Raw genomic sequence first — 15,062 nt, forward strand, 5'->3', positions numbered from 1 at the left:
CTTGTGAAAAGCCTCTGTAATTCTCACCCTTGGTGTCATGATCCACTGATGAGTTGCGAGAAGCTGTGAGGTATGTGGCAGATCATTGGTTACTCATTAAGTTAAAGCTTGGAGGCTTTAACAATTCACATTGTTTACTTCACTGTAAATTAGGGGAAATACAAGATTATTGCTAGAATAAATTCACTGTTATATGCCTTAGAAAAAATTAATAAAAATAGAAAACAAAATTGGGACACTATTGGAATTTCTAACTGATTAGCTTGCAGTTTTTGAGATGGCTAAGAATTACCATCAATGAGATCACCTTAAACAAACACTATTAATGACTTGAAAAAGCCCCCATCCCAGAGCCAATAACAGATATTCAACATTACAGATTTAACTGAAAGCTATGTTAAAACCAATTTTATTTTTTTTAAAGATTTTATTTATTTATTCATGAGAGACACACAGAGAGAAGTAGAGATATAGGCAGAGGGAGAAGCAGGCTCCCTGCGGAGAGCCTGATGTGGGATTCAATCCCAGGACCCCGGGATCACACCCTGAGCCAAAAGCAGATGCTCAACCACTGAGCCATCCAGGCATCCCAAAACCAATTTTATTAAGGTAAGAGAAGAATGCCTTTTAAGCTATAGCTCTAAAGCCATACATCAAGATAAAGACATTACATTTGCTTTTAGTGTTTAATTTTACTACCACACTAATACACATACATCTTTTGAAATTTCTGACTTTATTGGTTATTCTGTTATATGTTCTGATTGTTAGTTATTGAACATGAGTGTGTTCCAATAAGGGAAATAATTTCTTAGGTGCATTAAAATGACTCCTAATCTTACCTGTCCACACACACATATGAATAGCTTTCACCTTTCTATCTTCATGACCCATCTTTGTCCATATAAATTCATATTGTATACAGACATAACAATGCTAACATTTTGAATTCTCTTTCTTAGAATTATATCATGAAGTATTTTTCAATATTTCCAAATGATTATTGGGTCTTTTTAAAGACTACAAAATAGTCTATCAAATACTCATACCTGAGTTTAAATGGTTTGCTCTTACTCCCCATAAATTTGTTCCTCATCGTGTTATTGGTAGTCATAATCAGGTGACAACATTATTTTGTTACTGGTTACTTCCATTGCAAATACACTCACAGGTAGAGTCAAAACTCCATTAGTGAATTAGTTAGAAAGCGTGATTAAATTTCCATTAATATGTTTTCATTTTTCTATTTCTAATGTGAGGATGAAGTGAACTGCTATGCAAGTTTGGTAAAGGCAGCCACTTCCATTTCTTTTTATGCAGAAAATACTTAGTCATTCAAAATAGCAAAATAGTGGAATCAAAAGAACCACGACCACATCTAGGCTGTCAGAGTGCCCTCTAAAACAATAGCAGTGCCACCCTTAATGTCAACTCGTCCATCGGGGCACAGTGAAATCTCCAGTTCTCCTCCTCGGCGGGAACACTGAAAGGCTAAAGAAAACATAAAACAAGTCACAAATTGATATTGTTCCTTTTCACCCTTTCTAATTAACAAAACATAGTGAAAGACCTCTTAGTATAAGTTCCAGAATCCTCCCAGCTCAGTTTAAAGTATAAATTTCTTCATCCATCTGTCATACTGCCCAGCCTGCTCTGTTCTCCTGAGGATCCAGGGGCCACAAACACAATTTGATCCACAAAACACACAGCTCCACATCTTTTGTTCCTGAGTCATTTCCTCTATTACTTCCCACAATGTCCCAGACACACCCCACCCAGAGTTTCCTCCCCACTTCCGTCTAGGAATAAGCAAGGACATGTGATAAGATAGAGGCATGGACTAGAAGTCTAAATAAATAAAGAGGGGTGATCTTGGCCCTCCTGAGACAGCCTCATCTTTCCAAAAGGGACAAGGAATTTGTTCACCTGTTGTGCATATCAAGCAACCACACGTCAGGCAAAAAAAGAGGCACAGCTTCAGCCTTCCTGGAGTTCAGTGCGTAGGGGAGTAACTAGGATCACTAAAGCAAGACGAGCCAACCAGCTATCCCCAAATCAGACTCACAGAGGCCTCACCCTCCCACTAGGTCAGACTTCCATCCTGTAGGGTCAGATTCCTACTTTGATTATTGGGACTATGTAGCCTCCATTGGCTGTAATCTATTTTCTCTGCCCCCAAGCAATATATTAATCACTGGAGTACTTGGTTCAAAAGCAAATTGTTTGATTCAATCTTGTGCCTAGCAATGGCAATAAGGAACTTTGGCAATCATCTGATTTCAACTTGTCACACTCTCAATAACCTCACTGAGCCAAAGTTATTCAGTTAATTTTATTCAACATACATTTATTGGACACTTACTGTATACTGTATTAGAAGTGTATCTGTGTGTTGGAAAGGACAGGGGTGGAAGATGTTCTAAGTAGAGGATTCAAGATGAAGGAATTGAAAACCTTTCATTTTCACATGGGTGATACATGACATTTTATTACACCTTCAAGTAAATAGTACATATGAGAAGGAATCCTAGCCTAAAGTTAGCAATTTTTTTAAAATTGAAAAAAAAACAAAAACCCTGCCCTACCATGCATGTCTTTCTTCCCCAGTTGCTGGGACCAGTAGCTGCTGAGAACAGCATGCGCAGACCCTTAAAAAGAAGTGAAAAATTATGATACAAAAACAGGAGTGACACTGTTATAAATTTAGAAGCAATCACAAACAACTATGTGGTTTGACTAAACCTTAGATGCCTTAGTCATTATGTTGGCCATGGCCACAGTAGAGTGTGAAATTACGAATGGACATAGAAAGGAAGACACAGTATTTCTGAATAAGTTCCATCAAGTGATATATCTGCTATGTTTTACACTTTCTGAAAGCTGAATTAAACTGCAAGTTTTTCTAATTTTTAATTTGAGTCTAGTAGACACGCAATATTACATTAGTTTCAGGTATAAAACATAGTGATTAAACTTCTCTGTATGTTACCCTATGCTCACCACAAGCGTAGCTACCATCCATCACTTGGGTTGCTTCCATCTCTCGGCTTTGGTACATAATGCTGCAATAAACACAGGTGCATAGATCTTTTTGAATTAGTAAACTGCAGGATATAATTTTTGTCCTATCAGTTCATTGTCAGCCTGTGAGGGCTTCAACCCAAATCTTTATCTTTCAAAGGAAAGATCTCCTTCCTCCTAGGATGAACATGCAAGGAAAACTGGGAACTCTGACAAAAGGTTAAATTTTCCATTAAGCGTACATTTTCAGGCTTTTGATGCCAAATGAACTTTCTTTTAGTGAGGTATTTTTTTCACTCAATTGTGGCCTAGTTTTATATCAGTGAATAGATATTAAAATGAAGAAACAGGGTAGCCCGGGTGGCTCAGCGGTTTAGTGCTGCCTTCGGTCCCGGGCATGATCCTGGAGACCCGGGATAGAGTCCCACGTCAGGCTCCCTGCATGGGGCCTGCTTCTCCCTCTGCCTGTGTCTCTGCCTCTCTCTCTGTGTCCCTTATGAATAAATAAATTTTTAAAATCTAATAAATAAATAAAATGAAGAAACAAAATATAAAGTAATAACTGACAGAAAAGTCTTTGGGGAGAGAAAAGGATGAGTTTTCTTCAGAAAAACTTACTAAAAGTCATGAAGAGCTCCATCTAGGGTGACCAATCATCCCAGTTCGCCCATGGGTGTCCTGGTGTTAGCACCAAAGGGCCTATATGCTGAGAAATCCCTCCAACAAGCTGAGATGGCTGATCATCACTGTCCCAAGACTGTCCCACTTGAGAAAAGCATTATTACAGGAGAAAACACTTGCCCTCTGTACCAATTAAAATCTTCATAAAGCAGCTATATATAAATCTACTTGAAACTTCTTTTTCACGGGGGAGCATCAAGTGGTACTGTTTGGATGTCATTGGGCATTTTCCTGAGTCTCTAAAAAAAAAATGCTTTGCTGAGCTTTGAATTTCATATGTTTTCTTTCTCAGAGACTAAGTAAAAGTCCTAAAACCATCCCGGCCTCTGTCTTTTGTCCAGAGTTGGAGCCTCAAAGGTTCTTCCCAGCCTCCTTCTGCCCTGGCCACTATCCTATCCACCAACCTCTTCCATCAAGCATTCCTCCCTTTTTCTGCTTAGCTCACTCTTCTCAGAGGGGATGAAAGGAGGAAACTTCACATTCTTGCCCATCCTTGATGTCATCCCTCTGCTTCTGGCCAGTAGATCTTGAGTACCTATCTTCCCAAACCCATCCCACCCACTTTGGGGCAGTTCTGGGAAAGCCATCCCTGTCCCAATTTCCCACCTACATACCAGGAGCTTATCCTTCAAAAAACAAATCTTATTTAGGTGCCAATGATCATGCAGGTTGGTCATTGGAAAAAAAGAAAAGAAAAGAAAAAAAGAAAAGAAAAGAAAGAAGAGAAGAGAAAAGAAAAAAGAAAAAAAGAAAAAGAAAAAGAAAAAAAAAATAGCTTTGTGACTATAGTGGACATAGGCCCCTGAATTTTGCAAATGGCAGATCTGGAAGTGTTGGTTCAAGGAACTGTTTCATCATTATTATTAAAACAGCTAATAGTTATTGGGCACTTATCATGTGCCAGGCACTGGGCTAAGCACTTACCATGCATTGTTTTTACATAACTCTATGAAGTATTACTAACATTCGATAGGGGAGGGAATAGAAACTTTATTATTATTTTTTATTTTTTTATTTTTTATTTAAGTTTTACTTAGTTAACATATAGTGTAATTTTGGTTTCAGGAGTAGAATTCAGTGATTCATCACTTACATGTAACATCCGGTACTCATCACAACAAGGGAAATAGAAACTTTAAGAGGTTAAGTCATTTGCCCAAGGTCAACAGTAAAGCAGCTAGGATGCAAACCCAGGCTGTCCGAATGAAGTTTCAACCCTGCTATACTGCCTCCTTCATTCTGTGGTTTTCACATGAGACTTCAGTGAAGGAATGGGGAAATAGGGAAACAAAAACAGCTCAAAAACCTGAAAGGTCATGTGAAGGGCACTTATAGAGCTATTTGTTACCCTCCTCTACCACTGAACCCTCCCCAGGATCCAAGTCAAAAAGTACCTGTTACAGGATCTTCAGCCACACCAACCCACGGTGCAAAATATCTGGAGTAAAAGTCAAATGTTTGGGTCTGCCCTCCAGGCTCTCCTTTAAGGGTGAGAATGAGTCCTTTCACCTTCCCTGTGTTTTCCACTTGCAACAGATCTTGTGTGTTCACCTTCAGGTTCTCCAGAAATGACCTTGTTCATAAATGGGATGGATTAAGACAACCCATCTCGCAGACCACTACACAGAGTCTATAAAGCAAAAGAGGGTGCGGCTTGCCCAAACAGCTCAGCAGGAGGGGAGGAAAGAGCAAGGAGAATATCTTTCTTCCTGGGAATAAAGCTCTCTGACTGCATAAATCACATTTTGACTGGATATAGCACAAAGCCAGAGCTATAGAGTTCTCAGCCCTCCCCAAAGTGCTGATGAAGCCAGAAATCTTGTTTACCTCTTATAAGTGTCACTGAGTCGGACAAGGAGCTTTCGGGTATCTGGAGAATAGCGAATGTCTTGGACCAGGGTGTCACCTATAGCAGTCTGTGAAGATAGACCAAAAACTCCTCAGGAGTGCCCCCTGGATCAAATCATGATCTTCTGTATGGGGAGCAACTTCTCATGAGCATTTCCTGTATGCCAGGCACACCCAATGTCTCCAATCCCAAGAGTTTTAGTTCAGTTTCAGAACTCAAGGTATTGCCTAAGGAAGGCCAGTTTTCTGGAGACCAGCGACCTTTAAAGGGGGTTGAGCTTACCCTCTGAGAGCCAAAGACAGGCATTGTTCATAAGTATCACTATGTGCCTCATCACAATCCTTCAAATGGGCATTTTCCTCACAAATAAGGAGGAAGACTTAGGCCCAGGGACAGGGATACGCGTACACACACACACACACACACACACACACACACACACACACCTTGACCCAGGTCTGAGGGGTCCTGGCATCAAAACTCTGAATCACTACTGTCTACTGTCTGTAGAAATGGGGGCCTCAGGCACACCTCTTAGCATTGTTGTGAGGATTAAATGAAATAATATATATGGAGTCCCAGCAACAGTAACTAGAAGATTCTACATGGTAAGGTCTCCAGGCCAGCAGTTTGAATGGAAGTGGGGACTACAGCACTCATCTTAATGCTGCTCTGTGTGGCAAGCACTGTTTTCACTTAGATTGTATGCTACAGATCAGTAACACAGCAACATTTTCTAAAGATACCTTGATTCACCCTTTACCTAAGACTGCACATGACCTAGAACATTGTTTGTTGACTTGGAGCACTGAAAGGGATGAGGAAGGAGGGGGTGGAAACCCCTCCAAGTCACCCTCTGGAACCACCCCTGGCTGTGGGTAGAGTAATGAAAATTACACAGTAGTTATCTGGCTATCATTAGGTCACTTCAGGTTCTCTAACTTTCTTTAGTGACTGAGATGCTCCAGGTCCCAAAGCCAAAACTCCCTCCACTTTGGGTGGTGCCTCGGCTATCTGCTCCTGTGACCACTACTAAATAATGTCCCTCCCTCTGAAAATGGAATCTCTTGCAGCCAGATCCCATCTGTTCTCAGGGCTTTTCAGTTTCTCGAAGGGGTCATTCAGCCTTCCTCTGCATGGATTCTTATGTCAATTTGAAAGTCTAATTTTCAGCTGAGAATCTTATTGCCAATTTCTAGGAACACAAAATAACAATACTCAGGATAAAAAGCCCTTAATCATCACCCCATTACCAATGCTGACCCTGAGGCTTAGAGATACCATGTTAAGTTCTTTCTACCATGAACAAGGTCTATACAGTGGATATTTTCCATTTTCTTGTCAACATGCTTAAAGCAGTTCATTTATGAATTTGGCTTGTCTCGTAAAACCCAAGACATAGGTGGGGCAGAGTGTAAAATCGGAATCTGTAATGCTTGCTTTTATTCTTTGAAAATGTAGATAATGCAAGACACTAATGAAATTATAAATGCTGTAGTTGAAAATTCACAGAGAAACACCCCAGTGGTACCCATAATAGGTCATTTAGTGAGAATTGGTTTTCTCACTGCATCCCTTGCCCTGGTCCTGACTGGGCCCTTCCTTCTCTACAAACTAAGTCCCAGGTCATCCAGGGCTGTTCGGGCCCTCTGGCCCTCTGGAATCCCCATAAGACAACTGTAGCACCGATTTCAACCAGTGACAGTATTAAATGAGATAGTTGCATGTGAAAAGCTTAGTACTATGGACTACGCAGGGGCGACTCTCAAAAATATTCATTAGCATGATTGTTATTATTGTTATGAAGACCCACCCCTACCTAGATCTCTTGAGGAAGCCAGACTATGTATGAATCTTGCCTTCTCTGTCAAGTTGCCCGTGCTTTCCTGCCCCCCTCCATCAAAGCACAGCCCCTCACCTCAGCTCATTCTTCACCACAGAAATTGGGGCTGCCCTGTCCAGCAGTTTTTATTGCTTTCATGCTCAGCCCAACACCAGCAGTCTCTCCTCCCCCTTACTTCAGGAGGCTACTGCTGGCAATGAAGAGTTAGGGACAACTGCTCAAACTTCTCACCAAATAGAGTCAATACTAAAATTCACACCTCAAATGCACTTTACATCCAAGCATATGCGGGAACATTTATACTGATAGAAGGCCTATCTTTGGGGATCATATGTTATTGAATTTTTTTTTAAGATTTTATTGATTTACTTGAGAGAAAGTGAGAGAGGACAAGCAGAGGGTGGGATAAAGGGAGAGGGAGAAGCAGACTCCCTGCTGAGCAGGGACTCCAACCCAGGGCTCAATTGCAGGATCATAGGACCCTGGGGCTCAATCCCAGGATCCTGGGATCATAACCTGAGCCAAAGGCAGATGCTTAACCAACTGAGCCACCCAGTACCCAAATGGTACTGAATCTTTGTGTTCAAACAAGTGACCAAATCACACGAGCTTAGGTTTAATTCTTTTTTACCTACTTTTATCAAGTCCTCCACTTCATGGAAGTCCTAGATGAGGAAAAAAGATGAGACCATTGTAAAACAGGAAAGCTGTCCATTAATACAGTTCATGGCAATAGTAAGAAAGAGCTGACCTGGGGGTGGGCAGGATAAAGAGGCAGATCCAGAATAATACCATCCTCTGCTCTTCTGGCCTTTAGTTCCCCACTCAGAGTGACAAAGGTTAGAGTGTTATTCACATTTTCTGGCCAGAAAAAAAAAAAAAAAAAAAAAAAAAGGATTCTTACTTTGTAAATTAGAAAACTCTATGAAAGGAAATCAAGAAATAGGAAAATTAATTTTGTTATATATTTGTACATCTGTTTTGATCACTATTGTGTTGCCTTAGATTCCCTGGCAATGCTGCCTTTTTCTGTGAGGAGAGGTTCAGGTTTGGGTTACTAGGGTCAGAGTAGAGACAGCCCTCACTGGATTCTCACTTAAGAGAACATAACTGATTGGACTTGACATCATACTGCAAGGCTTCAAATGCCAGCTCCTTATTATAATGACTAATTGTGCCCCTGAGCAATTACCTAACCTCCTTAAGCCTCAATTTCCTCATCAATAAAATGGGGTAATAATTAAACCTACCTCATAGGGATATAATAGTGTTTTCTAATGCAGATTTTTAAATATCCACCTGCAATACTGTATTGTATAAATAATACTAGTCTAAAATATGCCAAGGGGATGACAAACAGAATATACAAACTATAAACAACAATCTACTAGAAACAAATCAAGCTTACCCTGAATAAACCAAGCTATACAAAAAATTTTTATTTAAAGACTGGACCACAACGCTGATATACTAGCCCTTCATGTTACTGATACAACTTGGACCACTTATCTGATCTCAATGTGGGTAACATTTTTAGTGAAAACGGATTTGTGACCTAAGTCTTTTCTACCCCTTAATATTTCTGTAAAACTTAACCATACCTAAAAGGCAAGGAAATCTGGCATTGTTCATTAACTTTCCCTGAATATAAAATTTATACTTTAAAACTCAAAGTTTATTTTTTCTCATTATAGGGCAGCCTGGGTGGCTCAGTGGTTTAGCGCCACCTTCAGCCAAGGGCATGATCCTGGAGACCCAGGATTGAGTCCCACGTCAGGCTCCCTGCATGGAGCCTACTTCTCCCTCTGCCTCTGTCTCTGCCTCTCTCTCTGTGTCTCTCATGAATTAAATAAATACATAAATAAATAAATAAAATTTTCTCATTATAATTGGTGGAAGACATCATTATTTGCAAAGCATTTTTCCATACTTTATCTTATCTAACCTTAAGACCACCCTGTGGGAGATCAGTCTAAAGGCTATTATTCCAAATCTCTGCCTCACACCAAACAACGTGGAGTTTTCAAAAGGCACTCAATCCAACTTCAGTTAAATCTTTTTAAGACTGAGTTCCTAAACAATATTTCAGGGTAGCGGCCTGCCTTCATTCTGTCCCCTATCCACAGAAACCAAAATTATCTTGTTAAGACATATAATGGATTACATTGTAGAGGAGCCTCAATGTTATCTCCTGCCAGCCACCCCCAGGGAGCTCCAGCCACTCCAGGTGTACAGACTACACCTCAGGGCTTTGCATTTGCTACTGCCTCTGCCCAAATGCTCCTCTTCCCACTCTAATTCTTTGCACAGGTGGCTTCATATTCTTCAACCTCAAGGTCCCGTTATCTAGTGGATACTGCTGTCCAGCATCTCAACCTTCCCCTCTGAAGGCTAGGACCAGGTGAGGCAAGGCAACACAGAGGCAACATTTAAGGAGGCACCTGCTCTCAGGTGCAACCTGAAGCCTTGTCTCCTTTACCCAGCCCTGCCCCAGCTGCCAGGGGTGTTCATGACTGATAGCTCTCAGCTGAGTCCCACTCTGCAAATCGCCCTTGGGTGAGTAGAGCTTCTTTACCCAAAGTCATGCTGCTATTCTGGGCATTAGGGGCTGGTCGATGAAGGGTATAAAGGCCTGAAGCTTTGTTTCTATTTGGAACTGTACCACCTGAAGGATCTTCGCAGCTTCAGATCTACCTGTGGATTTGGTGTATGCCTTTTTTTTGTTGCTACCACTTTGCAGCTCAACTTCTCCCTCTGTTCTATTCAGCTTTCTTTACTCAAGAATACTGCCCACAGTTCTTCTGGCATGCAATGTGCTTCCTAGGGAAACTTGCGCTGTAACACCTCCCAGTATTGTCCCTATCTAAGTAACTCCCCAGAGAACCTCCTTTTCCAACTCTGTTCTCCTTACAGTTACTCCATCATATCTTCCTGTTTATTTCCTTGTTTAAGTTCTTGTTTGTTGTCTACACCTATTCATGGCTGCTTCCATCTCCACTTACAAGGTGTTTCTAGGCATCTCTCTTCTGCCTCATTCCCACCAAGCCCTAATCTTTATTATACTAAATGTAGCTAAGATGAAAACTGGTAGAATTTCGGTGCAGCTTCATTTCTTCACAAGGAAAATGTATATAGTCGGGGCTCATGAATCTTTAAACATCAGAGTGAAGAAGCTCTTGTGAGGGGTATTTGGCTGGCTCAGTCCATAGAGCATGTGACTTTTTGATCTTGGGGTCGTGAGTTCAAGCCCCATGTTGAGCATGGTTTACTTCAAAAAGAAGAAGAAGCTCTTGTGAAATGAGTCTGAATGTGGGTGGGGACATATTTGGAGCAAAATGTCACATCATGTAGGATGCCTATTGGGTCTTGCAAGCTCCTTTCCTGTGCTGGTCAGACACCAAAGAGCTCGTGTTCAAAATAAAATGGCGAAAAAAATAAAAAAATAAAAAAATAAAATGGCGTTCTAGGGAACAATGACCATGGCTTTCCTACAGGCCTGGAACATACTCAGAAAGGCCAAAGTTTCGGGGGCTATATTTGTTTCAGTGTAATGAATGGCATGAATAGACTCAGCAATGTCTTTATAGCAGTCACTTTGATTCATTACAAAGAGTGACAATTTTTAAAAATATTTGCTATTTGCTCAGTTATAGGTTCATAAAAGAAAATCACATTACTTATTTTGTAAAACAGTACAGCTGCAGAAGCCAGGGTAGCGTGGCCACAGAGCGGAACCTCACTTGCCGGTGTAAACCACCTCAATCCAAAGCAGGAACCTTCAGAAGGAAAGCCAAAGAGAGACAAGATCATTCCCATACAAGTGGTCACAAACTTTTCATTTTCTTATTCTTTTCTAAATATTTCACTATAATAATAGCTGAAATACACTGTGAAGGAGGAGTGAAGTCTAGGCCAGCATCCTAGGGCTCCCCAGTGACAGATCTGGAGCAGAAACATTCAAATTATCTAACATCCTAGGGCTCCCCCAGATGAACAAAACCAAATTAGAATCTCCCCACCTTCTCTCCTGTCTGTATGCAAATAGTATATGGGCATCTCTCTTAAATATCATTCCCCCACTGGAAAAGTAGCTTCTGCTACTGTTCAAGAATGGCTTAAAGAAAAAAAAAAAAGCATATTTACTTTGTGTAAAGTTGTCAGTTGGGTTCAGTTTTCGAATAAAAGCAGTTTCAGAGAGGTTCATTTCTCTTGCAATTTTTTGATGTACGTCTTCATCCAATTTCTAAATTAGAAACAAAAGTTTATTGAGATTCCAGAAAAACAAATCAGACTTCCTTGGACAGCAACTGCCATTAGTTAATAACACAGCTTATTAGTATTAACAGTTACAAGCTTAAAGGGAAATAATTGCCAAGGAAGTCAAGACACTTTTACAAAGATTGTTTCTCAGAAATCTATGCTTGTAGCACTCTGTGAGGAGCTATAGATGCACAAAGCTAGAACAGACTCTGGAAAACCTACTGGCCAGCCCTTTCTTGAGGTTATTATCTGGTCTACCTGAGAGCATGTGCTCTCTTCTAAACAATCTCCACAAGGGGAAACTCCACAATCTCCCTTTCTTGTTGAATAAAAAGATCTTCAGCATCCACTCTGGGTAGGCTGGCCCATTCTGCTCCCACTATACGTGGTTCGATCCCTTTCATGAGTCAAGCCTCAGGTTAGAGGTCACCTCCTCCAGGAAGCCTTCCAGACTGCTTTAAAGGCTTTGTTTTCTCCCAGTGCTTAGACCATCTGAATTTGCCCAGTGTATCCCTTCACTGTCTGTTGTCCAACATCTGACTTTATGAGGGCATACAATGTGCTATCTTGATTTTTATCTGGCTTATATGTTGGATTCATCCCAGAATGGTAGCAGCTCAATAAACATTTGCTGGACTCACATCTTCATTTTTACTTTTTTTGTGTGTATAAGCTCTATGTTCAATATGGAGCTTGAACTCATGACCCCAAGATCAAGAGTAACATGCTCTACCAACTGAGCCAGCCAGGCGCCCCACTTTATCTTCATTTTTAAAACACTCAGTATAGATATTTTTAACTACTTGCACATAAAGAAATCAAATACAGAGAGGTTGTGTAATATTCTAAGGTCACAATATGCTGAATAAATGGTAAAGTGGCTAAGAATGTGGGCTTTGTAAATGGTAACAATCAGTGAATCAAGAGGAAAGGTATATGGATGTTCATTGTACCATTCTCAAAAGTTTTCTGTAAGTTTTTAATTTTTCAAAATAAATGGTTTAAAAAGTGATGTGAATTTGTATCCTGGGTCAAGTCCTAGTAGCTGTGCAAGGGTGGACAAGTCATTTAATTTCATGGAGCCTCAGTTTCCACACCTATAAAATGAAGACAACAGTACTTAGACAAAAGAGTTACTGTAAAATCAGAAAAATACATATATACACATACACACACATTTTCTCAACTCAAGAAAAAAAGGGTCAGAAATATGAGTTTTCCTTTAGAGAACGAAAATAAATTTTTTAATCAACAAATGCTTGCTACTAGTTAGATTTTGAATTCTAAAGAATTCTCAAGACAAATGCATTTTTGCTTTGGCCAAATTTACTATTCTTAAGACCCCAAAACCCAGAAATAAGATGTATAACTTTATACTAATAAATTCATAATTCACTTATCTGACTTATATAGGTTAAGCATCCATTATCTTTTAGTTGATTCAAATTATTTTGAAACACTTTCCACATCCTCATATAAGGCACAAAATAAGTGGTTATTGTGAGAAATCAGTCATGATTTTTAAACTATCAGCTGATATAAAAATTCTAGTGGATTTACAAAGCTTTTCTTAAAGGAGCACTGTATTCAAAATCTATAGACACTCGGTAGTCCTAGAGAAAGAGAAATGACTTAAATTGGTCTTCATTATCTGATAACCCAAACATAACACAATGGTTTTGTGTTTTACTTAACATTTTTCTTTCCAAAGATTAAATCCAATAATGATATAAAGTGTTCTTCACAATGCCTAACACACAGTAAGTACTTGGTAAAGGTTAGCTTTTATTTTGAAACCCATGCTTTAACCAGCCACACTACTCTACCTACCCATAACAAAGACAAACTTTTATTATCCCTTTAAAACACTGCAGACAGGAAAACCAATGTCTATCAGATTTGACGGATTCCTTCAGCATTTCTAAGAGAAAGCAGCCATCAGCCAATTACCAAATGCTGTGCTAGGCCAGCAGCACCAGCACCACTACCAAGGGAATTTGTTAGAAATACAGAGTCTCAGGCCCCACTCCAGACCTTCTGAATCAGACTCTCCTTTTTTTTTTTAAACTATATTTCTAGGTTATCTGGGTGCACATTAAAGTTTGAGAAGCCCTGGTGGATAAGATACAACCCCATGTTCAAGGGACCTAGCACCTGGCAGGGAATCGAAAAGCAACAGTGAGAAACAGCAGAGGGTATGTAATTGAGACACATAGATTTTTACAATAAATAATCTAGGACTTTAAAGATGAAGCTGTGAGGTGGGCTTAGAAATGGGGCATATTTTGGTGAGTTGGACAGGAAAATGTGGGCAAAGAGCTTCATATTGGGGATGCTTCTTGGGCAAATCACTTGACCTCACTTCTGTTCTCTTTCTGTTAAATCTTTGACACTCTAGGATTCTGTGAACTGAGGTAAGGAAAATTAGGATGGTAGGAATGAAGTGGCATGAATACCTGTCACCCCTGGGCTTGGGGAGTGAGTAGTCCACCTGAGTAGAGGGTATAGGGTATGCTGGACAGACCAGCCAACAAAGCAACTATGTTAAGAAGCATGTCTCTTGGCTCATTGAATGTTCTGTGTGGAAACAGGCCCATGTGCCTGGGCATATAACACCTGAGAGAAACTAGAAGCCAATTAATTCCCTACAGCAGAGTCTGCAATCACAGGCCTCAGTGGCAGTTGAAGGGGTGATAATGAAAAGCCTGTGTTGGTCTTTCTGGATTTGCCACCATGGCTGCAGAAACGTGCAGTGCCTGCCAGTCCTTCCTCCTCCAATCTGACCAAACTCCCTATCTTTGTCCTTCTTTTCCTTGTCTATTGCTTCCCTCCCTCCACCTTTAGGACAAGAGTCTCAAAAAGCACTAAAGTATCCCATGTTGTAGCCAAGCTCACCATCTATTCTGAATAGAATAGATTTCTTTGCAAATGGGCTTTTTGCACATCAACTAGTATACACACTTCACTAACCATAAGCTCTTCAGTCCTCTCTACCTTGGTGTATTACACCAATTGCGATTTGAATTTCTAAAACTGTAATTTCTGTCCCAGGACACTTAAGATACACTTGCTTTTTGCCTGAAGGACCAGAAACGTAGAAAGTTTGATAGTAGCAATATGCACCACAAGCAAACGAATTTCTACAGTGGAACTACAGGTCAAGATAATGGTCAATCATTAGGCTAAAGCTTCAACTCTGGAAGCTCTAACAAAAGAAACTGCATTCATGCAAAAAACTGAATTTCCATTGCAATAATCTTTTCATTTTACATTATAGTTATTTTCAAATGCAGCACATAACAGTTACACACCAACAACTGTTAATTCTCTTGATTTAATATCCATTTCCTTTTGGCAATCTCATAAGTCAAATTTCCAACAGCAAAGACAGAGCTGTGTTTGTTTTTC

The 15,062-nt window shown here is 40.1% G+C and overlaps 1 protein-coding gene across 4 annotated transcripts in view; it reads right to left on the reverse strand.

Moving 5' to 3' along the window:
• Positions 1 to 579: 579 nt before the first annotated feature.
• PBLD (phenazine biosynthesis like protein domain containing) overlaps positions 580 to 15,062 on the reverse strand; it is a 44,403-nt gene continuing 29,920 nt past the window's right edge. Inside the window, exons 3-11 of one of the 4 annotated variants that reach the window (XM_038534130.1) lie at positions 11,538 to 11,637; positions 11,072 to 11,170; positions 8,146 to 8,255; positions 8,030 to 8,059; positions 5,530 to 5,618; positions 5,097 to 5,275; positions 3,001 to 3,087; positions 2,586 to 2,648; positions 580 to 1,491 (exon numbers count right to left, since the gene is read on the reverse strand). In XM_038534130.1, the coding sequence (XP_038390058.1) occupies positions 1,379 to 1,491; positions 2,586 to 2,648; positions 3,001 to 3,087; positions 5,097 to 5,275; positions 5,530 to 5,618; positions 8,030 to 8,059; positions 8,146 to 8,255; positions 11,072 to 11,170; positions 11,538 to 11,637 (870 nt within the window). In that variant the 3' untranslated portion in view covers positions 580 to 1,378. The remainder of the gene's footprint in view (positions 1,492 to 2,585; positions 2,649 to 3,000; positions 3,088 to 5,096; positions 5,276 to 5,529; positions 5,619 to 8,029; positions 8,060 to 8,145; positions 8,256 to 11,071; positions 11,171 to 11,537; positions 11,638 to 15,062) is intronic. The other 3 variants (XR_005357907.1, XM_038534131.1, XM_038534132.1) reach the window with 3 other exon arrangements.

Source organism: Canis lupus, chromosome 4 (genome assembly GCF_011100685.1).
Source record: "Canis lupus familiaris isolate Mischka breed German Shepherd chromosome 4, alternate assembly UU_Cfam_GSD_1.0, whole genome shotgun sequence".
In the NCBI taxonomy this organism is placed as follows: Eukaryota; Metazoa; Chordata; class Mammalia; order Carnivora; family Canidae; genus Canis; species Canis lupus.